General features: G+C 42.2%; 1 protein-coding gene across 17 annotated transcripts in view; it reads right to left on the reverse strand.

Moving 5' to 3' along the window:
• The window catches only part of eif4g3b (eukaryotic translation initiation factor 4 gamma, 3b), a 346564-nt gene extending 324904 nt beyond the window's left edge, over nucleotides 1-21660 (reverse strand). For 9 of the 17 annotated variants that reach the window (XM_069919086.1, XM_069919084.1, XM_069919085.1 and 6 more), the window contains exons 1-2: nucleotides 21483-21660; nucleotides 21303-21370 (exon numbers count right to left, since the gene is read on the reverse strand). In XM_069919086.1, coding sequence (XP_069775187.1) covers nucleotides 21303-21364 — 62 coding nt within the window. In that variant the 5' untranslated portion in view covers nucleotides 21365-21370; nucleotides 21483-21660. Of the gene's footprint in view, nucleotides 1-128; nucleotides 334-20031; nucleotides 20173-21302; nucleotides 21371-21482 lie in introns of those variants that run through there. The other 8 variants (XM_069919089.1, XM_069919090.1, XM_069919080.1 and 5 more) reach the window with 7 other exon arrangements.
• Between the last annotated feature and the right edge of the window lie 6160 nt (nucleotides 21661-27820).

The raw sequence follows: 27820 nt of genomic DNA on the forward strand, positions 1-27820 counted from the left end.
CTTGCAGACAGCACAAGATTCAAACCCCGGTCTCATAATCGCTGATGCTGTAGCAGCATTGCACTAATTGCCACGCTAACCTCACCATCCCAATACTGTCAGAGTGTACATGTATGGCATCACACAACCTGGAGTTTCTTTTTCCTGTGGGCTACATAGGATTTCTACTCATAAATGTAAAAAAAGTAAACAAACTGACAGTGTAATACGGAACAAAAAATAAATAATCAGTTGTGGTGGCGCACATCCTCATGGCGAACGGGCCCCGCTGGTATCGCCACGTGGCGCGGCAGCCATGGGGAAATGGGGTCGTAAGAGGTTTCTCTGACTCCAGCCTCCCTTCCAGTGCACACCCTAGGCAGCGATTATGACATCACAATGCAACAAGTGACTAAGCTCATGCTGCCCTTAAAGGGGCATGCTGAATTTTAATAAAAACAGTCGTTAATGACCCTCGATGTGGTGGTTGTGTCTCTCTCACTGCTCTCACCGCCAACACAGTAATAAATAAAGTGCAAAATAAGAATCTTTAAATGAGTTCCTGATTGAGTTTGTTGTTGAAGAATCTGATGGTGGAAGAGTAGCAACTGTTCTTGAACCTGCTGGAACGAACCTTGTGGCACGTATACTTCTTTCCTGATGGCAGCAGCGAGAACAGAGTCTGTGGTAGATGGTGTGAACCTTTGATGATCGCTCCTGCTGCTCTCCAACTGCAGCATTCCCTGTAGGGTTTTGCCAGTGATGTGCTGGGCTGTGTCCACTACCTTTTGTAGGACTATCTGCTTAGAGGTCCTGATGCTCCCATACAGGCGGTCAGCACATTTTTCACTACGCATCTGCATAAATTTGTCGCATCTGTATAAATTTGCTAGTTTTCAATGTCATTCCAAACATCCTCAAACTCCTAAGAAAGTAGAGACACTGACGAACTTGCTTCACAATGTCATTTGTGTGTTGGTCCAGGAAAAGTTTCTCCGAAACAGTGGCTCGCTGGAATTTAAATTTGCTCACCCTGTTCACCTTCAATCACTGGATTTTCCCTTTCGAAAGTCTACAATCAGCTCCTTTGTTTTGGTGACATTGAGTACAAGGTTGTTGTTTGTACATTGCCATTCAAGAGCTGACCCTTTTTTGTACAACCCACTACCATAATATCATTAACAAATTTGTAGATGTGCTGTTGTGCACTGAGCTATACAGTCATAGGAGTATAGAGAGTAGAGCAGAGGGCCAAGAACACTGCCCTGTGATGCTCTGGTACTGATGGAGATTGTGGAGATGTTCTTACCAATCCTATTAAGGTCTGGAGATGAGGAAATTCTGGACCCAACAACACAGTGGGCATTGAGGCCCAAATCTTGGAGAATGCTGATCAGTCTTGAGGGAATGATGGTGGAATGTCAAACTTATCAAGTCCAACCCAAGCTGCCAACATATACCCCCTCTGAACTCTCTTTTTATTTTTTTTAGACCACTACAACAATTATCAAAGTGGATTTGAACATTTCATCTTCCCTCCTCACATGCTTAAGCCATCAGGCTCATTATTATTCTAATATTTACAATCTGCTTCAGTTCTAGACAATTTTGATGCAAAATTATCACAGGGGACCATTAACATTATTTTCTCTCTCCACAGATGCTACCGTCTTTTTATTTTTTATTTCAGATTTTCAGGCATTATTTTTCTCTCCTGCTCTCATTTTCAATTTACACCTCCTGACAAATCAGCTGCAATCAATGTGCCTTCACCTCTCTCTCTACAGTAGCATCCACTCAGCCGTTACTCTTCTTCCCATGGTCTCTCCTGTTGTCCCATTTCTCTGCATTTAAAATACGCTATTTGATACTTTTTATAAAGTTATCTATCTGAAAAATTTGATTGCTCCCTGACTTGCGTTTTCTGTTTTAATTGCTGTGAAGTTAAAGGTTCAATAACACTAAATATTTCCCCAGCTCCTACATACAGTAAAAGTCCCAAAATCCAGACTGCTCAGATTGGGTTAGTTCAAGTTTTCGGGATCCCCAGGCAGTACTTTTAAAATTTAAGGAGAATGAAGTGATGAACAGTGTAAGGTAAAACATCATGAGATGGGAATGTACGGGGCAGTAACAAGATGTGAATGCATCCTTGTACTTACAAGATAAGAGAGACATTGATGGATTGAGAGGCAGGAAGCTAGCAGGGAAAGGATAGCAACAGTTTTAGTCATTGGACAAGTAATGATATGATGATGTTCTAAGCACATATCCAAGGGTATAAAAAATCACCATTTTGCTGATAACGGCAGAATGCATTCTCCGGCTAACATCGTTAGTCGCAAGTGTTACAATCCGGTAATAAAGAACAAAGAACCCTGATTTCGACTCAGTCTGGTGTTTGTCTCACTCATTCATGAACAAAGCAGACCTAACAACAGGTAAATTTTGATTGTTTTTTTTATATCTGAAAAACTCTTTTGTTATAAACTAACAACAAAATAAAAGATTCATTCCACAACTTCTATGTATCTGTGGCATTTACACATGCATACAAAAGCCTGCTAAATTTAAAAAGTTTGAGAATATAAGTCCAGATGCTTGGGTGGTCTGGATTTCTGGACTCTTACTGTATACTGATATCAACACAAGAAATTTGATGTTAGGACATCGTGCACTCAGTACACCCAAAGTTACCATAAAATAACTAGAAGCTCACTCAATATCACGCCAATCACCACACCATGGTTACCTATACTCAAGATTTTGCTATTTTTGCTCATACTTGCAAGTTTAAAACTTAAAACACTGCCAGGCTACACATTCTTGCATAATAGGAACCAAGCATAGAATGCACACTAGGTGTTATAAAAACATGCCACCCTTTGAAATTGCACTCTAATAAAAGAGCAGCAAATAATTTACAAGGAGGGGGAAAAAAAATATCACATTTTGCTTAATACAGGTGTATACTTTGAATAATATGTCTGGTGTTTTCTACCATTAGCCCTTACCAGCTCAGTACCTCCCTTAAGCTTGAAAGATTAAAGACCTAACCAAATCATCTTTTGTCGGAATACATACCAGAAGACAAAAATTTTAATTAGGGATTTAAACTTTCAGATGTAAATCAGGATTTTACTTGTATGGATTTGTTCATTGCCTTTAAAAATCAATTGGATGATTCCACAAAAGATGAAAGGCATAAAACAAATATTATTAGTGGATTATTAAAATATAACCTCATATTTAATGAGAACAATCTCTAAATGTTTAGAATAAAAGCTTATAACCAAATGTTTAGGGGAGAAAAACCTCCTGGTACAATATCACAGAATGATGCAACTTGGAAAGCAACAGGACCCAAGATTGCACCAACTCAAATTTTTCCCAATCGGTCCCAATTTTCTACTCTTATTGCAGAACTATAAACCTTTCCTTTACGGATTAATTCAGTTCCCACCTAAAAATTATTACTGAATAGGTTTACCACCTTTTCACACATAATATGCCAAATCAAGAGTTCTATATTAATTTGTCAATTAAAAATATGTATCCTCCAGCTATTGCATCTTGTCAACAAAATAGTCACCACTTCTTCATAATTTTGAACCTATTCAATATTCTTTCAAAATTTGCTGCTCTCTGACTAAAATTCTATTTTTTTTTCCCACTCGACCTTGCTACTGGATGGAATGTGACAGTTTCAGAATTTATTGTCATGAACCTGTCCCGAAATTCACTGTTTTGCGGCATCAACACAATGAAAATATTTCTATAAACCACTTTTCTAAGTAAAAATAGTGCAAGAAAAAGAAAAAGCTAGTCTGTGATTCATAGTTCATTCAGAAATCTGATGGCAGAGAGGAAGCAGCTGTCCTTGTGTCACTGTGCTGGTCTTCAGGCTCCTATTTCTTTGTCCCCAGTGGAAGCAGAGTGAAGAGGGCATGGCTTAGGAGTTAGGAATAGACGATACAACACCTCAAGCATTCATATCATTCAACAAGATGAAGATTGTTCAACTCGATATTCTCTCATCCAATCTGCATACATTTTAATTACCAGATAAAGAAATTTATTTTGCAAAGAAATGCTTCATCATTAAGATGACATAATGGGAATAGGAGTAATGTTGGGAATACATGTAGTTCATTTACGGTGTACTATACACTGATGGTCAGGCCATAATGGGAATAAGAATAATGTTGGGAATACATGTAGTTCATTTAAGGTGTACTATACACTAATGCTCCAATCCAAACATTTAATTTGGAATCACAACTTCCATTCATCTCTAAATTAGGTTTTGACCCAGCAATTGCATGTAACCCTGACAACCTGTGTGAGGTCTCCAATTATTCATTGTTAAAATTACATACGAGCTTGAGAGTAACTATGAAATTCTAAAGCAATTTTCCTTGTGCTGTTAAATATAGATTTTTTTTGACCAACTTGCTGCCTTGGTGGTGAAGTGAAAAGTCCTTCACTACTAACAAAATATGGATAGCAAACAACCCCTTTCAGCTATAGTTAAGGAGTTTAAGATTACAGAACTAGTGCAAAAGATTTTGATTGTTCAAATTCAAAAAAAATCTCAAAAATGGTTTGCAATGCATATTAATCCCTGTACAATAGTCTGCATATTAGAAAGTGGACTATTCGTTGACAAGGTTTGTGGCCACAGCTACTTCATTGCAGCAGATTACCCGGTATTCTGTTGGATCACAACAAACAAAGCAAAACTGGCAGATGGACATCAATAAGTCCATTTTGACCTTGCCATTTATATACAGAATTATACAGTGGATCTCCAGAAAGCAGTTATAGAGTCCAAAATCTCATGTCAACTTGCCCTCTCTTCACACCAGATCATTGAATTCAACTATGACAAAGCACAAAAACAGGCTTTTAAGCCCACAAAGCTTTTACACTGTTCCTACTAAAACCCATTTTATTCTCCCCACATGCTTTAAGGAGTTGATGGTATTGTACATTCAACTTCAGACTGGGAGTAATTTACATTGGACGTGGGCCCATCTAGCTTGGTCCACCATTTGACTCCCTCTGGTCTGAGATTTCCCCACTACTGTAAACATCTCCATATCCACTCTATCCAGCACTTTGATTATACAGTAGATTCCATTCTTCCAAATGTCAGCAAGTACAGGCCTAGAGCCATAAAATGCTCCTCATGTGTTAAACTTCTCTCTGGAATCATTCTAGTAAATCTCTTCTGGACCAACTCCAACATATTCTTCTTTTGATATTGTACCCAAAAACTTCACAATACTCCAAATTTGGTCTTCCAAAGCCTCACCATTGCTTTTATTTCTAGTCCTCTCAAAATAAATGCTAACTCTGCATTTGCCATCTTTACTAACAATCAATCAGCAACTTGACCTTTTGTGAATCCTGCACTAGGATTCCTAAGTTCCTTTGGACCTCAGTTTTCTGAATTCTCTCCTCACTTAGAAAATAGCTTAAGCCTTTATTTCTTTTGGGATAAAATGATCCTGAGTCTTCCAAATTACTCCCCAAAACTCCTGTCCTACGCTGTATTCTATACCACTTCTTTGCCATTTTCCCCAACCTGTCCAGGTCCCTCAGCAGACTACTTATCATTACATCATGAACATATCTGGCCACAAAGCCATCAATCCAAATCATTAACAAATAACATTAAAAAGTAGCAGACTTAACATCAACCCCTGCTGAACACCTCTTGTCATAGGCAGCCGAGAAAGGGATGCTTTATTACCCCTCTTTGTCTTCTGCCCGTCAGCCAGCTTTCTATCTATGTTAGTATCTTTCCTATAATACCATGGACTCCTACTTTGTTTAGTAGCCTCATGTACAGGACCTTGTCAAAGGCCTTAAAGTGATAGCAACTCAATCTGCCTCCTGAGTCTGATTTCTGGTACATCGCAGGTATCTGCCACAATGAAGACAGATTCTGTTCACCTGCCATTTCTTTGTTCCCCATTTTCCAACAGTCTGATGTTTACTCTTGCCACTCTTTTACAGTCTATCTGGAAAAAAATTGGTATCCTCTTTTACATTATTGAAGAGCTTGCATTTGTATTTCATCTTTGCTTGCATTATTTTTTTTTAAGTCATCTTCCGTAGCAGTTAACACAATGCCTTTACAGTGGCAGGGGTTCAAATCTTGCATTGTCCGTAAGGAAGCTTAGACGTTCTCCCCACGTCTGTGTGGTTTTCCTGGGGACTCCAGTTTTCTCCCACTGTTCAAAACATACCGGGGGTGTAGGTTAATTGCGTGTAAATTGAGCGGCACAGGCTCGTGGGTTGAAATTACCGGTTACCGTGCTGTATGACGAAATTCTGTTATTTTTTTTAAATAGTTCCCTAATCTACTACTAGTTGCCAGTTAATTTTTAGAATACTGTTTAACCTCTCTTAATGTCATGCTGTCTTTGACTTCCCTTGTCAATCAACAGTTGACTCATCTTCCCTTTAAAATGCTGCTGCTACTTTGGGATAAAATGATGCAGAGCCTTCCAAATTACTCCAATCATTTCTGGTCCATCGTCATCCCTGCTCGGGCCCCTCCTTCAATCTACTTTCTCCAGATCCTCTCTCGTGCCTCTGCAGTTACCTTGACCTAGCGGTAATACTAGTACATTTGATTGGAGATTCTCCTTCTCAGACAGCGCAGCAAATTCCATCATATTGTGATCACCACCTCCCAAGGGTTTTCTTTATTTTGAGCTCCCCAATCACATTTGGTTCAAATCCAGATTTGCCTTTTCCTTTGTGGCCTCACCTACAAACTGCTCCAAAAAGCCAACTCGCGGGCATTCCACAAATCTTCCTCTTGGGATCAAGTGCCAACTTAATTTTCCCAGACTACCTGCATATTGAAGTCTCCCATGACCACCATAACATTACCTTTCTTGAATGGTTTCTCTAACTCCTGTAGTAATTTGGCTGCTATTCAGAGGGCCTGTATACAATTGCCATCAGGTTATTTTTAACCCATGCAATTTCTCAGCTCCATCCATAAGGATCCTAGATCTTCTGAATCTATGTCCCATTTTGCTGAGGGTGCCATCTATTTATTGATTTAATTTAAACCAGGCCACCCCACCCCCTCTGTCCAGCTGCCTTATTTTTTGATGTTTATTCTTGGATATTTGGCTCCAACCTGTGATTTTTCCTCAGCCCACATTTTACCTACCAATTTCTAACTGCGCTTTAAGTTCATCTACCATGTTTTGAACACTGTGTGCATTTAAATACACGTCAGTCCTGTATTCACTACCCTTCTCACATTTGCCTCTACATTGCCTCAACTTGTCCCTTTCTAAATTTCATCCCATTTTTAATTCTTAAGACTTTCACCTCCACTTCTCTTTCCTCACTTTGAATAATTTCAACTCCACTCTCCTTATGAGAGAGTACATCCATCCTTTTCCATGAGGAAAGGTGCATTAGTTTTGGAGGCAACGCAAAGGAGGTTCACCAGGCTGAAGGGGTTGGTCTATGAGTTGTCTAGGACTCTACTCAATGGAATTTAAAAGAATGATGGGATCTTATAGAAACATAAAATTATGAAAGGCATAGACAAGATGGAAGTAGGTACCACTTTTTATGGCAAAAAAAAGGGAAGGGTCAACTTTTACATGGGTCAAACTTTTGACCTCGTGAGTACCCGTGTTGGGAGCTCAGATTGCCGGGACTGGTTGGTAAGTTCATGGTCAGGGTGTCAGTAGCTCAGATGGGTGGGTGGCCGTCAGGAGTCCAGATGGGTGTGTGCCAGGGCAAGGATCTGTGGTCGGAGCATCGGGAGGTCGGATGAGCAGGTCGAGGCCAAAAATGATGGGGGGGGGGGGGGTGAAGAGTCAACTTTTACATGGTATTGACAATTACACAAGTATATAAGGCAAGTTATTTCAATTGATAGAGGAGACTAGAACTAGGGGACATAGCTTCAAGATTCAGGGTAGTAAATTTAGGACAGAGTTGAAGAGGAACTGCTTTTCCCAGAAGGAAGTGAATCTGTGAAATTCACTGCCCATTGAAGCAGTAGAGGCGACCTCAGTAAATATATTTAAGACAAGATTGGATAGATTTCTACATTGTAGGGGAATTAAGGAATATGGGGAAAAGGCAGGTAGATGTAGATGAGCCTGTCATCATTGAATGGCAGAGCAGGCTTGACGGGCCGGATGGCCTACCCCCTGCAGGTTCCCCCAGCATCCATAGGAGGTAGAGATATATGTGATTTTTCAGGCCTGAGCCCTTTTTCAAGGTATGAGTAAGAACCAGACAGGTACTCAAATTAATAGGCTGGGGAGAATGAAAGAAAGGCCAGGGGAGGAGCAGACAAAAGGTGATAATTGGGCATAAATAAGAGAGGAGAGGAAAGGTGAGAATTTACAAGGGTAGGGGGTGTTCTTTCCACCATATTAGCAGAGCTCTCCCCCAAGTGGCAACCCATTTCAATTTTCAGCTGCATTCCTGTGCCGGCATGTCTGTCCATGGTCTCATGCACCCGCCAGACTGAGACCACCTGCAAACTGAAGAGCACCTCATAATCTATCTGGAAATCCTCCAACTGGATGACTGACTTCTCTGGATTCCGTTAGCTCCCATCCCCACCCACATCTATCCCATTTCTGTTTGTCTAATTCTGTCTCTCTCTCTCTCTCTCCATTCCTCTAGATCTGCATTCACAGAGCCACCCACTCCTCTACCCCTCAAATCAAATCTCACCTTTCCTTTCCATGTCCAATTAATCAGCTTTTGCCTGTTCATCTGTGCTGCTCCCCATCCTTTTCTTCCTTCTCCCCAGCCTTTTAATTCAGGCACTTGCTAGCATTTTACTCGGACATTGAGGAAGGGCTTAGGCCTAAAACAGCGAGACATTTTACCTCCTATGGACCTTGCAAGACTTGCTGAGTTCCTCCAACACATGTTCAATAACAAAGATTTTCATTTTTCTTGCCTGAGGTTCTTCATCTTCAAACTCCTCTAATTTCTATTCAAGCTCAACATTCACTATTTGCAACAAAGCTCCTAACAAAGCAGGTTACTACATCAGTGGGGCAGGTTCATTGCACTACATTGGTTGTTCTTGTTCTCGGTTCCACAGAGCCCTTCATCCACATTTTAATCAGAATGAAACTCAGAAGATTAGGTCCGGTGCCACAGTCTATGCATTTTACTGTTCTAGGAAGGTCATGTGGTTTTGCAAGCAGAGAGAGTCACACAGGTCTGAGAGAGAGAGAGAATTCGGTTCTACAATTCAGCAGCAGCAGCTGGGACTAGAACAGGACAAGCTGGCAAGCTTGAGGAAAAACCCCATTTTGAAGACGGGTTGTGATTTCTTAGTTCAACCTGTTCAAAGCCCTTGTGGTCCATACAAGAAGAGATGATTGGCTGTATAATGTTTCACTTGAAATAAGGGAAACAGAAAAGGAACTCGTGGTGACCTGAAAGAAAGAGGTTATCATCTGGAGAACCCTGATGGGTTTCTTCAGCAAGACATTGACGTGGCTGATCAAAAGGAATCAGTTTGTGTCCAACGACCAATAAATCTTTGAAAACCAACAAGAACTTTCCTGAGCAGTAACCATTTAACTTTCAAGCACCAAAGTCTGGTGAAGATTCATAAATGTTAAATTCTGTGCGCAGTACAAGAATTGCCTGATACCGGTGAACTTGGAGGAGTGAGATTGGACTGTGAATCAAAGAACTTTTCTGAACTTGTATACACATTATATAGACGTGCTTAGAATTAGGAGTGGGTTAAGTTAATTCTAATATGTTAAAGTTTGATCCTGTATTCATATTTAAAGATAATTAAAAGTAACTTTTGTTTAAGTAACTATTTGCCTTGGTGAATTTCTATTGCTGTTGGGTTTTGGGGTCCTCTGGGCCAATAACACAAGGAAGTGATTGGAAATCAGATGCATATTTAGCTATGGAGAGATGCAATGCAGAAATTCAACGTTGCAATCCTTTGGAGAAAATTACAGAATTTAAGAAATAAATATCCTGGCTTTTTACAAATTTGGAGCCCTTCTATGCAAAGTTTAGGGGTAAATATGTAAAATGTATACCCGGCCTCAAGACTTGTGTTAATCTTCTTCCCCAAATGGTTGTACGAACACTGCAAGATCCCAGTGTGCAAACCGACCCTTTAAGCAATCCAGGAAACTATTTTTTCTCTTTTCTATATTTTATAGAATTATTTTTTTATTTTTGTACAATTTCTGAGTGGAAGGGATGTACAAGGAGGGATGGGAGGGTAAGGGTGAGGTAAAACCAGCATGCAATTATTGTAATTTTAAATTTAATCAATATTTATTTGAAAAGCTATTAATTATATGTAGGGAAAATTTTTAAATAAAATATTTCAAAAACCAAGTATAAAAATGAGCATAATTACTTTAATTCATTGCATCATTACCACTTTGACATTTGTCTTGAATATTGCTTCAATAAAGTTCCATGTAATAATAATTGAAACAGCTACAGGCTGGGACTGAATCTGCTAATAACTGTCAAACTGTTACAATGTTAGTAGATGTACATTTCTGACAACCTCAGCCTTTAAAGTGAACAGGTTTCTTCTCTTCACACTGCACTACATTTTTCATTGGTTGCAAAATAAAGGTTTACCAAAAGCTTACTTGAAATCAATGTCAACAAAGTGATCGAAGTGAGTAGTCTTAGTTGCCATTTTCATTTGAAGCATTGAAGTCAGGGCCCAATTTCTGCTTAATCCAACTTGATCCTTAGTTACACTTAGCCATTGCAGTCCCAGATCCAATCTGATCCAGACTTCACTGCAACAGCTGTTCCATGAGGTGGAACAATCTGCAAAAGGGTAGCAATGGCTCAGGTGATGGACCTTGGGAGGACCCATCTTCCAACTGCCCCAGACTTTTGAAAGCTCATCCTGCAGGGATCTTTGCAAACTGTTGAAATATACAGTACAACTGATTATCCAAAATCGGATTCTCAAAATCCTCATTTATTGGAATTTTAAAATTTCAGATAAATGAGGATATTTGAAACAAATCAGAAACTCATTTATCCAAAATTTTTTCAGAGCTAAACTGACCTCACAGGTTGAAAAAAAAATACAAAATGAAATTAGAACGATTGTCCTTGTTTCAGGTAACTCCCTCCCCTCTTTCGATTTCTTCTTTACCTTCCCCTATTTACTTTCTCTCCTACTCTCCTTCTGAAACTACATGCCACTGTCTCCCAGGCACAAGAGGGTCAGAAGAATGCCTTGTTCCAGCATCATCAAGGAGCGCGACCTCCTGGGCAGGAGCGGGACCTCGGGCTCAGTGACATTCCCTTCCCTCCCTCCTCAGCAGATGGAGCTTCCAACGCCAATTCCTCCCCCTTGGCCTACTACCGCACACCAACTCTGCGGTGTGTAGTAGGCCTAGGGAGGATTCAGAGTTGGGAGGATGTGAGCATCGGGAGCACCAGTGACTGTGAAGACAGTTCCACCAGCCTAGGAAGCCTCCCCAGAGATTGGTAGCAGATGTGTCAGAGATCGGCGGTGATGATTGGGGGGCTCTCAGCATCAGCGGCAGCCAGCATTTTTTTTGTGAGAATTAAACATTATTTAAATGCTTAAAAAGCCTTCGCTTATTTGTTGTTGCTTAAACATTGATACAAGTGATTTGATGTCACTGCTGGGCTGTTTTTAAAAGCTGACTAATTATCAGAGGAAAAAAACATTTATCTGACATAGGCCAGATCCCGACCATTTCAAATAATTGGTGTTGGACTGTACTTAAATAAAAATGGCAACCAACTATCCTTGACCAACTCAGAGAGGTTGAATGAACATGATAGCATTAAAAATGCTTTTTCCAATGCACCTTTACATGAGAAAATAAACAATTCAATGAACTATTATTAAGCTAATTTATTTAAAGCCACAATCTAAAAATTAAATTATTAAAACATAAAAGAGCGGGACATTATATCCATTCAAATGAATAGGATCACCCTCCATTGATCAGCCATAAAACACAAATCAGATCTGCTCCTGGATTCAATGCCATATCTAGCAATATATTCCGAGAACAAATATGCTGACATCTGACCTTCTATGTTGCAATGCACAAACACAAAAATCAGAAACATGCTGATTCATGGACTGCAACAGGGCAGCTATTTTGCATTGAACTCCTGCTGCTCACTTGTACGTCTCAATCAGCTGCAATGGGTGGATCACGTCTTTTCATTTCCAACACCACAGTCCTGAAATAGACATTCTATTCCAAGTTCTGTCAAGGGAAGAGATAACAAGGCGGACCGAGAAAATTTCAATAACGCACTGAAGATCTCCCAGAAGTTGTTCAACTTTTAATAAAGATTCACCCAGATAATGTATGGAATGGAGAACTTTGATTACAGGAAAAGCTTGGATAAAGTGGGATCATTCTCCCTGGAGCGCATGATGAAGCCAAGTTGTGGCCTGAGGGGGTTTTTAAAAAATGAAGGGGGTTGCAGTTTTTGTCCAAGGGTACGGGAATTTAAAACTACAGGGCACAGGTTTAAGGCAGTGGTTTTCAAACTGCACCCCCAAACTCACATTCCACCTTAAGCAGTCCCTATGCCAAGTGGCCTCTCAGTGAGTGGGAAAGGAAGGTTGAGAATCACTGCTCTAGACCCAATTGTTACTTAAATATTTTGCTTGAGAAAAATTGTCATTGGCCCATTTTCTTTGGAGTTATGAAATTGTGCACATAACAAGTAATTTAGGTATGATTAAATCAAACCTTTTTCTTTCCATTCACATAGCACCTTAAACAATTCCTTGCTCATCACAGAACACTCATGGCAGGGGGGAATATTTAAAGATCTGAAGGTGGTAAAGACAGTTGCAGTATTTAATAAGCATTTAGTCAAGCACATGGATAAAAAAGGAATACAGGCCAAAATCAGAAAAATGGGATTAGCATCAATAGGCATGGACACGTTGGACAAAAGGGCCTGGTTCCCTGATTGACTCTGTCCCCATCAATTCCTGGAAATTTAACCTATGACACCTCAAAGTGGAGAAGTAGCATTGTGAGGCTGGAATGGAAACTAGTCTTCTAAATGGTGAAGAGCTGCCAAAGAATTGAGGAGCCAGTTAATTATCAGCATGTAACCTATCAACTTAAACGTGAATTCTGAAAATTCAAACTTGCACCAAGCTTCTCCAAACAAGTAGTAATTTAACAGATATTCTTAAAATCAAAGCTAACAATATGGATTAATACTGAATTTGTATATATTGGGAAATATCAATTCTTATCTACATTAAATTAACATCTCCATGAACATTTTGACCAGGAAGCAAAAATTAATTTTGCCCACATCTGATGCACTTACCCTGTTGATTACTTCCAACATTTTCTGGTTTATTTCAGATTTCAAGCACCTGCCTTTTTTTTTTAATTAACTTAAATTGATCTATTATTATTATAGTACAGGTACACGATCCTTTATCCGGAACCCTTGGGGGACAGTGTGTTCTGAATTCTGGATTTTTCCGGATTTCGGAAAGCCCACCCGCATTGTGTTGCCGTATCCACCCCACCCCCTTCCAGTCGCCCATCCGCCTCCCCCAACCCCCGGTCCCCCGTCCGCCTCCCCCCCAACCCCCGGTCCCCCGTCCGCCTCCCCTAATCCCCGGTCCCCCGTCCGCTTCCCCCAAACCCCGGTCCCCCCGTCCGTCTCCCCCAACTCCCGGTCCCCCGGCCGCCTCCCCCAACCGCCGGTCCCCCGGCCACCTCCCCCAAATGCCGGCCTCCTGGCCGCCAGTCCCCACTTGCCAGATTTTAGATGGGCGGATAAAGAATCATGTACTTGTATTAGAAGGGTTTCAAGCAAAAGGAGTTTCAATAACTCAACTGAGATCTTACATTATTATAAAATAGAATACTTCGAGGTCACCTGTAACTCAATTTGAAGCATTCTTACCATAAATATCAGGTTATGGTTTAACTCTCCTTCGGGATAACTTTAGCGTAAAAAAGTAAGCCTACATACCATTGAAACTAAGAGTGGCTACTGTATTGCTAGAGTGCTACCTTCTTCATCAGCATACTCGGTGGGAACTGGTAATGTCACCTCCTCCACACTGATCATCAATGCAGGGAGACACCAAAACTGCTTACTCTACTCTGTATACATTCCTGACTGCAAATCCAAGTACACCTCCATTTCAATCTTCAAATGTGCTGAAGACACCACTGTTGTTCATCTCACCGGACCAAACTGGACATCAAGGACCCTCACTACCCAGGGTGCAGGAGCCCAATGACACACACTCAATGTTTTAAAAAAAGCTTATTTTCCTCTGCCATTAGATTTCTGAATGAACGATGGATGCTTCCTTTTTTTTGCAATAGCCATTTACAGTAAAAACCCTTGGTATTCAGATCATATGGGATTGGTAGATGCCAGATAAGTGAATTTTCCGGTTGCATGATTGGCAAAGTAACGGAGGTGTGCCAATTTTAAACTTCCATTTTTTTTTACCTATTTATTTTCTACGATATTTTGCAAATTGCTTGAGGCTGCCAGTTGTTTGAATTCTAAATAACAGGGGTTTAACTATATTTATTTGTAATCTTGCATTTACAGAATTGTAATTTTGCACCTTGTTCTGGACTTCTGCCACAAAGCAACAAATTTTGTGACATGTTCATGCCAATAAACCAGATACTGAATGGAGATTGGTTGAGTAGGGCCAGAACTATCTTGTTCTCAGTGTCACCAAGAGCAAGGAGCTTACCGATGATATTAGGATGGAGAGGGCGAGACACCACACATCTGTCCACATTGATGGGATGGAGGTGGGGATGGAGAGGGTCAGAACCTTCACATTCCTTAGAATACAAATTTCAGTAGATCACTCCTGGAATCACCACATCGAGGTAATTGTTCAGAAGGCACATTCTCAGGTGTCTACGAGATTTGGCAAGGCACCAAATACTCAACCTACTGCAGGTGTATTGTGGAAAGTATATCGAATGGATGCATCATAGCCTGGTTTGGAAAGCTGAATGTTCAGGAATGCATAGTGACCTGGATCACAAGCTCCAATCCATCCATCAATACATACAAGTGAGACGCTGCTTCAGGGAGAAAATGACACTGTGTATATTCAAGAGGGAAATGTCTGTGTGTATTTTGGTCAGTTTGGTTCATAGTGTGAAAAATAAAAATTTTTTTAAAAGTTTAAAAAAAGGTAGTCAACATAATAAAGAACGCTCAATGAACTGGTCACCACCTCTTCTCATTGCCATCTTCAGTAAGAAGGGACAGAAGTCTGAAGGCCAACACCTTTAGGTACAAAATCATTTTCCAACAGCTAAAAGGTTCTTGAACCTACCCTCGTTCCAATAACCACGTCCAACTCTGTCTCCATGAAAGGATAGTCTGCACCATTATAAAGTCTTTTTTTTTAGGGCTTGTTTTTTGTTCATTGTCTTTTTAATTCAATTAAGTAAACTAAAATTAGCCTTTTAGTTATTTTTGTATTTTTCCCCCTGTTTGGCTACAACATGAATGTTGGAGCATATGTACACTGTACAAAGTGTAAGACAATAAACTCATCATTAAAAATCCCTTCAGTGAGACATTAAACCCATTATTCTACATTTCTCAAGAAGACATAAAAGAGCCAAGTCACCATGCAACATTGTGATTAAAAAGCAAACGAGCTTTGAACACTGCCACTCAGAATTTCACTTACTTTTGCCGCAAACTTGGATCCAAGCTTCAAAACTGCTGAAAATGTTCAACAATATTTGGTGTCACCTCCATCACAAGCCAAAATAGATTTGAACTAATGATGTCAAACAAAAAATATTCTGTGTAGCTAAACTGAACCATCAGAACATAACAGCACAATTCACTCTTTGGCCCACAATGTTGCGCTAAGCTATATATACCGTACATATTCGTGTAATCACCGAATTATTTTGACCATATTTCAGCCAAAAAAAGGTGGGGGTTGACTTTTACACGGGTCAAACTTTTGACCTCGCAAAGTGCCTACGTCATTCAAGGCCTTGGGAGTTTAGAGAGCCGGGACAGGTAGTAGGTACAGTCGAGGTGGCAAGAGCTCAGATGGACAGGCAACTGGGGCAAGGATCCATAGTTAGGAGTTTGGGTGGGTGGGCAGGCGGCTAGGGCATCAGGCGGCCAGGGTAAGGATCTGCAGTTGGGAGTTCGGATTGGGCAGGTGGCCTGGGCGAGGATCTGGGATCAAGAGCTCGGATGGGTGAGCGGCCGGGGTGTCAGGAGCTATGGTGGGTAGGCAGCTGGGGCGAGGGTCCACTGTCGGGGTGCTGGAATCTCCAGTGGGCAGCAGCCGGGACCAAAAATAAGGGGGGGGGGGGGGGGTCATCATTTACACAGGTTATACGAGCAAAAGGGGATCGATTATTGCACAGTATTGACAATTACACAGTACCCACCCAAAAAAAATAGACACCCCCCCAACTCTTAACCCTCCATTTTTCTTTCAACCATGCTCCTGCTTAAGAGTCTCTTAAATGTTCCTGTTGTTCCAGCCTCTACCACCACTCCTAGCAATGCATTCCAGACATCTACAACTCTATGTGAAAAACTTACCCCTGATACCTCCACTAAACTTCCCTCCCTTCACTTTATACAGATGATGTCACCGGGTGTTTAATACTCCTACTCTGGGAAAAAGGTATTGAGTACCCAATTTATCTATACCTCTCATAATCTATTGAATCACCTCTCATCCTTCTTCACTCCAGAAAAAAGCCCCAGCCAGCTCTGCTACCCTTGCCTCATCAGCCACATTTTCCAATCCAGGCAACATCCTGGTAAATCTCTTCTTCACCCTCTTCATAGCTTCCACATTTTTCCTATCATGAGGTGACCTGAACTGTGTGGTCTCACCAGAGATTTATAGAGCTGCACAGTACTTCAGGACTCCTGAACTCAATCCCATAATTAACGAACCCCAATGTACCATCCTATCAACCTTTACATCAACCTTGAGAGACCTATGGATTTGAACCCCGAGGAACCTTTTTCTTCAGCACTATTAAGTATCCTTCTATTACCCTCTATTCTGCCTTCAAGTTTAACCTATCAAAATGCATCACCTCACATGTATATGGATTGAACTCCATCTGCCACTTTTCTGCCCAACTCTGCATCCTGCCTTTCTCCTGTTGTAACCTACTTTAATCTTCAACACTATCCGCAACACCTCCCTCCAACCTTCATATCATCTACAAATTTACTGAGCCATCCCTCTACTTCTTCACTGTAACGGCTGCATTGCTGCTGGTTTGGACCCATGGGGAGCGAAGAGCAGAGATGCAGCGCTCCCTCAGGGTCCAACTGCCCAGTCAACTGGCATCAGCTTGAATGGCCCGTTGAAGGAGCCAAAGGTAGATTCATTTCAAATCCTGCGACCATGGGGTCGACATGCAAGACGGCAGCACCTATGATCAGCAACAGCCAGGAAGGGCTGCAGACTCCTTGAGAGTAGAGGACTGGCACAGGGCACCAGAGAACAGGGAGACCATTCCCTGTCTGAGAAGGAGAAGCAGAGGAGACAAGCCACTGGATGGTCACTATGGTGGCAGACCAAAGAGGGGGAATCTGAGGCTGAAAGAGAATGGCTCAAAACTGGCTGGAGAGGTACCAGGTATCAAATCCAGGATGAGAGAGGGTACCAAAGGGTTCCTGACCATGTCAGAGGTTCAGATCTGGAGCTCAGGTTGCAAATGGTTTGGACTGGACTCTGTGGGGCTGTGGATTCTGCAGAAGTACTGGAGGCAAATCTACAGACACTCAGTGACTCTGCTGGGGGAACTCTCCTTTGCTTCTCTGACTGCAAGAAACACCAGGCAATTTCTGCTGCCTTACAGCAGGCAAAAGCAACATGCATCCTCACAGCCAAGGCTCCACGGATCCCTTGCCTCACGACTTTCTGAACAAATCTCCCATGGGGGACCTTGTCACATGCCTTAATAAAATCCATTTACAGCCATGCATCAACTTGCATTCGGGTTAGGTTCTCGAAGTGGGGATGCAAGTCAATTGGGGCGCAAATCAATCATTATAGGTGAAATATGCACAAGATACCATGACACATTTACCTAAATCTCTATATTGTATGTACATATACATAAATATATCATAGATTTCAATTATCCGGTACATACATATACTGTTAGGTGTATAATGTATATCTCCCGGCAGCAGCGGGGACCTCAACCTCCCAGTAGGGATGAGGCAAACTACTACCTGTACAGGTAGACTTCGATTTACGATAATTTCTACTTATGATGCAAGTCTCGGAACCGAACCCCATCATAAGTCGGGGTCTACCTGTACACATGTACATATAATTATAGATTTCAATTACTTATATATACTGTTCTATACATTAAGTGTACTCTGTGTACCATTATATGGCTGGCAAGACAATCACCTTGTTTTGGCTTTTGAGCTCACGTGTTGAATGTGTGACTTAACAACCGCTAATGCCCGACGTTGGGACCAGTGTAAATTTTTATTAAACCCTTATGGTGACCTTGGACTTAACTGCATTCAGATGCAAGACGGGGTATGGCTGTACACCACATCTAATGCCCTACCTACCTCAAAAAACTCATTTTGACTCATGAGGCACGTCCGGCCCCTCACAAAGACATGCTGACTATCCCTGTATGCACGCAAATTCTGTCCTGAAGACTTCTCAAGTTTGCCCATCACTGATGCAACACTCACTAGTCTATAATTCCCTGGATTCTCCCTATTACCTTATTACTTATTGCTAAGCAACTGTATGCTTGACACTGCAGATGTGATCAAACTATAACACTAATCAGGATTCCAATACAAAAACCACACTTGCACGAGTGCAGCCAAACATTCAATGAATTAACTGAAATGTTTCTGTCAAATTATTTTATTTCTAACAAGATTTCAATGGATGAAATTATAACTGTGCCAGAGCCAATTAAATTATTTACCAGGAAGTTTGTGGATGGATCATCATGCCATGTGACTGCGTCCTATGACTGTTTAAAGGTGACCCACAATCCGGTCGGTAAAGTCCTTTCCTCACATCAATTAAATGCTATTTAGTTGGAAACTAATGTTGGAGGTCTGAGCATGCCCAGTTTCTAATGCGGAGACAAGGTCGGTGGCAAAGAAAGCACAGCCTTAACATATAGGCCTAAAACTACAGCCCTTCCAACGGATAGAAAAAAAAAACTTCTCAAAATATCACTGAGCAAATAGATAGCACCCTCCATACAAATTGATCACATTGTACGACAAAGTATCTAACAAGCCGTAATTCAATCCAAAATGAAAAACCATGTATTGTATTTTGGCACCTAATTGGTTACTTTAAAAATTTATCACAATAGCATGTTTAAAAGGTCGATTTGACATTGAAAAGTTCATTCAAAACAGAACAAAACCACAAACACTCCTGTGCATATTATCAAAAATATCATATTAAAATCCAAACCACAGTAACATCTCCATTCATTATCCTCATTAGTGCATCACTTTACACACTATCACACCAAACCATTGAATCATTTCCTAATCGCTATGAACTTGGCTGTGCCAACCCATTTCACAATCCTGTTTCTATCATTTAAAAAGAGATTGAACAAAAATTACTTTTTTTAAGTCTCAAATCACATTTCAATTCACCAAGAAAATTTACAACACCGTTTTCCCTCCTCCAGGAGGGATTATCAAAACAAATACACAACTGTAATATCAAGCCATCGTCTACCACCACTGATAGATCACCAAATCAGAGAAAACTTAAAAACAATTAAAAACCGAAGCATAATAGCGGAGGTAAATATTTTGATTCTCCTTCTGATCGGGGCTTCGTGGCAGGATCGGCAATGCGAAAGGCACACACTGACAGGGTGAAACGTTGCCCAAAATTAAACGAAAATGGTCACTCTCACTGGAACTCGCATTCAGAGAGAGGAATCCTTAAAAAATGCAGCATGGTCCAGACGGCAAACTCACTGAATGTCGTTGCACAGAACAAGGAATCGAGTCCACAATTCTCCATCTATCATTTTTTTTGGAGGGGGTTATATCAAAACCTCCATCAAACACGTTGAACATGTAAATGAGAGCTGTGAGCTGCAGCTTTTAATGGAGAGCTGCAGCCTGACTGCAGTGGAGTTGGTGTGTCTGGAACCGGCATTTTCTGAAGACGTGTCACGCACACACGATCCTTAACCCCCACCCCCCAACACCACCACTGCCTTTTTTAAAAAGACAATTCCCCAACAAAAAACCTTCACCGTTTCGTTTTCGAGTCACACATCACAACACAGTAAACGCGGAATAAAAAGAGAATAAACCACAAGCCCATCCAGAAATACAAGATCTTCACCAGGGCCCCATTCCTTCACTAGAGTTGAAAATAAATGTTAGCGGCTGTGACTTTTAGCTCAAACATTAAAATCAAAGGGTCTCTGGATGTGTTGATGTGAATGGGAGGAGGGGAAGGAGGGGAAGGAGGGGGGGGAGGAGGGGGGGAGGGGGGGAGGGGGGGAGGAGGGGGGGAGGGGGGGAGGAGGGGGGGAGGGGGGGGAAGGAGAGGGGAGGGGAGGGGGGGGAAGGAGAGGGGAGGGGGGGGGAGGAGAGGGGAGGGGGGGGAAGGAGAGGGGAGGGGGGGAAGGAGGGAGGGGGGGAAGGAGGGAGGGGGGGAAGGGGGGAGGGGGGGAAGGGGGGAGGGGGGGAAGGGGGGGGAAGGGGGGAGGGGGGGGGAAGGGGGGAGGGGGGGGGAAGGGGGGAGGGGGGGAAGGGGGGAGGGGGGGGAAGGGGGGAGGGGGGGGAGGGGGGGGAAGAGGGGAGGGAGGGGAGGGGGGGGAAGGGGAGGGGGAGGAGAAGACTCCAAAAGAAAAAGCGAGACAAGATTGTTCCCGGCCCGTCGATGAGAGCTCCCCCCACCCTTCTCCCACTCTTCCATCAACAACACCCCCCAAAAAAAACACACGCACACAAAGCAGTTTCTCCCCCCAAAACATTCAACAACAACCCTTTTTGTTTAAAAAAAACCCCCAAACCTTGCAATGCATCAACACTTGCAACAAGTGCCCAGGAACCCAACAGTCCTTCAGGGTTTCGAGTTGCAAGTCCCATTGTGTCAACGCTCCCGGCCCCCAATAAAAAATAATTGCAAACATTAGATTTTAAAAAGAGGTCCAAATCCCCCCGGTAAAGTTACTTTTTTTTTTGAATGGTAGAGCGATAACACTGAATGTTTCCCCAAAAGTGAAGGATACGAAGCAGGCTGTTGTAGTCCTCTTAATACAGGCTGTGGTTTGGCTTTCTGTGGTAAGCTCATTTCAGGCTGAAGAAGACAAAAAAAAAGAGAAAACCAGGCGGATTTTGTTGTATAAAGAGACAGAGAGATGTACCTCAGGGTGTCCTCCCTCAGAAGGACGTTGGCCACGTGAGTTTACCTGCAAATCACAAAAATAATAGCATTGGTAGATGGCCCAGAGTGTGAACTAGCAGCAGGGCTCGTCCTGAGGGTGAAAGGATCAGGCTTTAGGGCGGATGCAAGCGATTTTTTACACACAAACCAACATGGCGAACCAAGCCGCTCTCAGTCCGAGAAGACGGACGCCCGGCAGCCGTCGGCAACTTCCGGAAGGCTTCGCTGCCGCTCGCTCGGCGGCTTCCGGGCGATCTCGGCAACTTCCGGAAAGCTTCGCCGCCGGGATCTCGGCAACTTCCGGAAGGCTTCGGCGCCCGATCCTCGGCGGTTTCCGGAAACCTCCTGCCCTCCCCCGCCCCACAGCAGGACACCGTGAATAAACATCTGGGCAATCTGTTTTCCTCTTATTACATTTCAGGGTTATTAACATGCAAGATATGCTAATTATCTACAACAGGAGTTGCAGACGACTCAAGCCACGTTCATTATTAGTGCCCTCTTCTACACTCTTAGAATGACTCAAATGATGAGTTACATGAAGCAAATAAATACTATATTTCTGAACAAAAATAAGATGCAACAAAATGAAATTCATCTCAATGATATAAATCCCCTCCCGTGCAAGACCTTATTTCCCGAGGCTTCTAAACCAACCATTCCCTGAGATTCTGATCTCCATCTCTCCCTGGATCGTTACCCAATTGATTCCCTTCTCCTGGAGCTCCACGCCTGATAAAACCTCTTCTGATTCGAGCACCCAATCAGGCCCAGAACTGCTGGGGCTCTCTGCCACCGCACCCAAATACAGCCTTGGTCCTCGGAATTTAATTTGAAAATCCTGGAATAGATGAAGTCCAGCACTTCCCAGTCCAAGAACCATTTCTTGCCAACAGCTATCAGGCTCTTGAACTTTCCTGCATCACCCAAACTTGAACACTTCTACTAGACCACCAAAGTACACTTGATAAGGCACAATTTTTGCACTATCAATCAATTGTTGGCAGTTATTTATTTTCTTGACCTTTTATATTTATTATCTTTGTTCTTTTGAAGGCTTCCTGATTATACCTGATTTCTGTCATTGTACTTTATTGAACTGGGATGCTGCAGTAAGTAAGACATTTGTTTATTGTAGTTATGGAATTGACAATCCATCCATTCATTCAATTTTTCAAAAGCTCAGCAGAGAGAGGAGGCACAAACAGATGGCACGACTCACATAATAACCACATGGACAGGCAGAGGTTAAGCTTCCTTGAAGACTGGAGAAGGCAGTGCTGTCAAAGCATCTTCAGTCTCCTGGAAGAGCAACCAGCTGGATAAAAGTGACCACATAACACAACCAGTGCAGAGTGAGCTGCCTCAATGACTATCGTCCAGTAGCACTCACATCCACTCTGATGAAATGCGTTGAGAGGTTGGTCATGGCCAAAATGATCTCGTATCCAATTAAAAACTTGGGCCCACTGCAAATTGCTATTTCCACAACACCTCCACATCAGATGCAATCGCACTGGATCACCTGCACAACATACACCTGTACATCAGCCTGCTTTTCATCAATTACAGCTCAGCTTTCAACACCATCACTTCAGTACTGGTCAGCAACCTTCAAAACCAGATCCTCTGCACCCCCCCCCACCCCCGGAACTAGATCCTGGACCTCCTCATCAGAAGACCACAGTCAGTGCAGATCAGTAACAATGTCTCCTCCTCACTGACAATCAACACAGTCGCGCCTCAAGGATGCATGCTGAGCCCACTGTTCAACAAACTCCACACCTATGACTGTGTGGCTTGGCACAATTGAAATGCCATCTACTCATTATCTACTAAGCCATGGACCAGCTATCCACTGAAACATGCTTTCCACCGGACATGCATTCTTTGGGGTAACATCAGCTGCTGTTCCCATCTGACAATTCGAGTTTGTGCTGTTTGAGCAGAGAACACCTCCTGTATGTATGGCTATCCACAGTGCAAGCTTCTTGGATTCCCACATGGTGCAGCACAGACATTCCCAATGACCTTGCCATGTCTCCAATACTGGAATAAAACTACAATAATTCTCTCATTTGAATACTTACAATTTGGCTGCTTTACTGGTTTATTTAAGTAGTCTTTTTTTCCCATTTTACATTGCACCCTACTTACAGTAGAAGTCCAAAGATCGGGATTCCAGAAATCTGGACTACCTGAGAACCTGGACTTTTCAAATCTATCAAACTTTTTAAATTTAGTGGACTTTTGCATGCGTGCACGAGTAAGTGCCACAGATGCACAGCAGAATTTTTACTTTTCTTTAAAACTGCTCGTTTTGATAAATGAAGCACGCTGTATTTGCTAATGAAGAAACTATCAGCATTAACCTGTTTGTTTCTTCTTTATTCCTCCTTAAATCTGAATTTTAGCAGCACTGCCCAAGAGTATGGAAAATCCAAACCAACTCAATCCCCGAGCAGTACGGATTTTTGGACTTCTACCATATTTACAATCTCTTCACCACCAAATAGCACTTTTCCCTTTCACCAAATCCCATTGCTTGCCAAATTCTAGACCTTCAATCTCAGCACAATTACAGTGAATCCACAAAATCTCTTTCATTCACACACTGCTCCACCACATGACTCGGCTTCTATTGATAATAAGTTTGTGTAATCAGTGGTTTTCAAACTTTTTCTTTCCACTCACCCACCACCTTAAGTAATCCTTATGCCATAGGTGCTCTGTGATTAGGAAGGGATTGCTTAAGGTGGTGGGTGAGTGGGAAAGAAAAAGATGGAAAACCACTGTTTTACTCGTACCTCATTGACTCGTTATGTGCAGGGTTTCATGACTCCAAAGGAAATGGCCCAATGATAATTTTTCTCAAGCAAAATATTTCAGTAACAATTGGATCTAGAGCAGTGGTGAAAAAAGTGGTCCAGAGAATAAGTTTTTGAAAACCACAGGTGTAGATGGTCCCTCAGGATCATAGATGTCTTTCTTCCATTCTGGTTTTGTGGTGTCTGAGGAAGCTGACAGATGGGAACTACAGATGGAGCCTGGACATACAGGTGAGGCTTGCGAACTGAAAGGCTACTTTCACTGCCTGGATTTTGGTTCATTATGGTCCAAATGCAAATTCCTGGAGTTTCTTAATTCCAAATTCAACATTCCAATTAATGATATGCTCTCCCCGTGTCTGCGTGAGTTTTCTCAGGGTGCTCCGGTTTCCTCCCACCCTTCAAATCATACAGGGGTTGTACGTTGTTTGCAGTATTTGGGCACCATGGGCTCAAGGACCAGAGTGGCCTGTTATGGTGCTGTACAACTAAATTTTTTTAAAAACTTAAGCATTCATGGGTTGAAGATTTTCAAGAGTTAGTCGGGATATTGATTGAACAATGATTATTCGCAATTCAAGAAACCAACTAGTGCAATTTACTGATGCTTGACCATGCTGTTTTTGCACCTGTGACTGGCTTTTCATGGCTTGGGGGGATCATTACTTATGCTCTTATAGTGATCTGCAGATCTCCGGACCTACCAGAATTAAGGGATTCCATTCCATCAAATCTTTGCTTGTACATAATCACAAGAAAAAGTTTATGCAGGAGAGTACATGATTTAAAAGGAAGCTTCAGTCTTCCCACCACAAGCTCACTGAGATGGCTACTGGGAGATGAGAAATCTTGGCTGGCGGTCCCCATAATAAACCAAACAAATGAAGATCTAATGTTGTAAATCAGTCACCTCCTAGTTGTATTGTTGATTAGCCATTAGTCTGAGGAACCTAGACAAGCCTGTTTAGACGGCAGCAAGGAGAAGGCCTATTGAGCAAGGATAAGCCCAATAGAGAATAAAGAGAGTTAGTGGTACAAATGTAATTCTGTTTATTTGCATTGTTGTCTTGGTCAATCAGGGCTCTGGAGTGGAGTCTAGTGGCTAAGGGAAGGGAGGAGAAAAGGCAAGTTGTAGTGATAGAGGATTCCATAGTTAGGGGGACAGATAAACGGTCCTGTGGAAGAGATCGAGATTCCTGCATGTACGTTGCCTCCCTGGTAACAGGATTCAAGATATCGCCGGTCACATTCACGGCATTCTCAGGAGGGAGGGCGAGCAGCCGGATGTCATGGTCTATGTAGGGTAGGGAAGGACATGAGGTCCTGCAAAGAGTTTAGGGAGTGAGGTGCTAAGGTGAAGGACAGGACCTTCAGGATTGTGATCTCAGGATTGCTACCTGTGCCACGTGCTGATAAGGTTAGGAATAGGAGGATAATGTAGCTTAACATGTGGCTAAAGACATAGTATGGGAGAGAGGGCTTCAGGTTTCTGAATCATTGAGCTCTCTTCCAGGGAAGGTAGGATCTTTTCTGATAGGACAGTTTGCATCTGAACTGAGGGGGAACCAATATCCTTTGGGCATGGTAGGTCACGTTTAACCAATCTTAGAGTGTTTCGAGGAGATTACCAGGAAAGATGAAGGAAAAGTTGTGGATGTTGTCTATGTGGACTTTAGTGAGATCTTTGACAAAGTCCCACATGGAGGTTAGTCAGGAAGGTTCATACGCTAGGTGTTCAAGTAGTGAAATAGATTCAACATTGGCTATACAGGAGAAGCCAGAGAATAGTGGTGGTTCATTGCTTCTCAGACTGGACGTCTGTGTCTAGTGGTGTGCCTCAGGGATCGGTGCTGGGACAATTGTTGTTTGTCACCTGTATCAATGATCTGGATGATAATGTGGTAAATTGGATCAGCAAGTTTGCAAATGACACTAAGATTGAAGGCGTTGCAGACAGCGAAGAAGGTTTTCAAAGCTTCAGAGGGATCTGGACCAGCTGGAAAAATGAACTGAAAAATGGCAGATGGAATTTAATGTGGATTAGCATGTGTAGTTGCATTTTTGGAAGGACAAACCAAAAAAATTATATGCACAGTAAACGGCAGGGCAATGAGGAGAGCTGTAGAACAGAGGGATTCATAATTCCCTGAAAATGGCATCACAGGTAGATAGGGTTGCATAGAGACCTTTTGGCATATTCGCCTTCATCAATCAAAGAAACATAGAAAATAGGTGCAAGAGTAGGCCATTTGGCCCTTCAAGCCTATACCGCAATTCATTTAGATCATGGCTGATCATCTAAACAGTACCTGCCTTCTCCCCATACCCCCAAGGACCAAATCTAACTCCCTCTTAAATATAGATAAAGAACTGGCTTCAAAGAATTCCACAGATTCACCACTCTCTGAGATAATTTTTTTTCTCATCTAAGTCCTAAAAGACTTTCCCCCTTATCCTTAAACTGTGACCCCGGTTCTGGTCTTCCCCAACATCGGAACAACCTTTCTGTATCTAGCCTGTCCAATCCCTTAAGAATTTTATATGTTTCTATAAAATCCCCCCTCAATCTGAGCATAGGAGCTGGGATGTTAGGGTAAAATTCGGTGATCACCTAACTACAGGAAAGCTATCAATAAGATAGAAAGAGTGCAGAGAAGATTTACTTGGATGTTATCCAGACTTCAGGAACCGAGTTAAAGGGAAAGGTTCAACAAGTTAGGGCTTTATTCCCCTGGAGTGTAGAAAAATGAGGGGAAATTTGATAGTGGTATTTAAAATTATGAGGGAGATAGACAGAGTAAATGTAGACAGGATTTTTTCCACTGAGGATAAGTGAGATACAAACCAGAGGACATGGGAGAACTTCTTCACACAGAGATTGGTGAGAGCGTAGAATGAGTTGCCAGCAGAAGTAGTGAATGCGGGCTTAATTTTAACATTTAAGAAGAATTTGGACAGGTACATGGATGGGAGGGGTATGGAGGGCTATGGACTGTGTTCAGATCAGTGGGACTAGGCAGAATATCAGTTTGGCACAGACTAGAAGGGCCAAAGGACCTGTTTCTGTGCTGTAATGTTCTATGGTTCTAAGACTGGGGTTTATTTTAGTTCAAGTTATTATTATGACTGGCTGAATGTAACAGTCGTTTCAGAAAGCTATTCTTCTCCATGCATTATTTTACATTTCCAGTCAATTTTCCAATTAATTTGTAAACCGCTCACCTATTGTCCATGCCCTATTTTTTCTTCCCACCCATCCTTGATTCAAAGAGACACGCAGCACAGGGCCTACAGCCCACCATCCATGCTGACCATCAAGTACCATCAAGTTTCCCATGTGTGAGCAATTCATGTGCTTTTCTACACAGTAAATGTGCCAGTATCTGCCTCTCCTGTCCTCTCAGGCAGCGCATTCCCTCTGGGTTTAAAAAGTTCTTCCTCAGATCCGCTCTCTTAGCCCAAGCCCTGTAGTTTTGGATAGCTCTGTTGTGGGGAAAAGTTTCCTACTTTCTACCCTACCCACGCCCCTCATATT

The sequence above is a fragment of the Narcine bancroftii genome, chromosome 2 (genome assembly GCF_036971445.1).
Source record: "Narcine bancroftii isolate sNarBan1 chromosome 2, sNarBan1.hap1, whole genome shotgun sequence".
Classification (NCBI taxonomy): Eukaryota; Metazoa; Chordata; class Chondrichthyes; order Torpediniformes; family Narcinidae; genus Narcine; species Narcine bancroftii.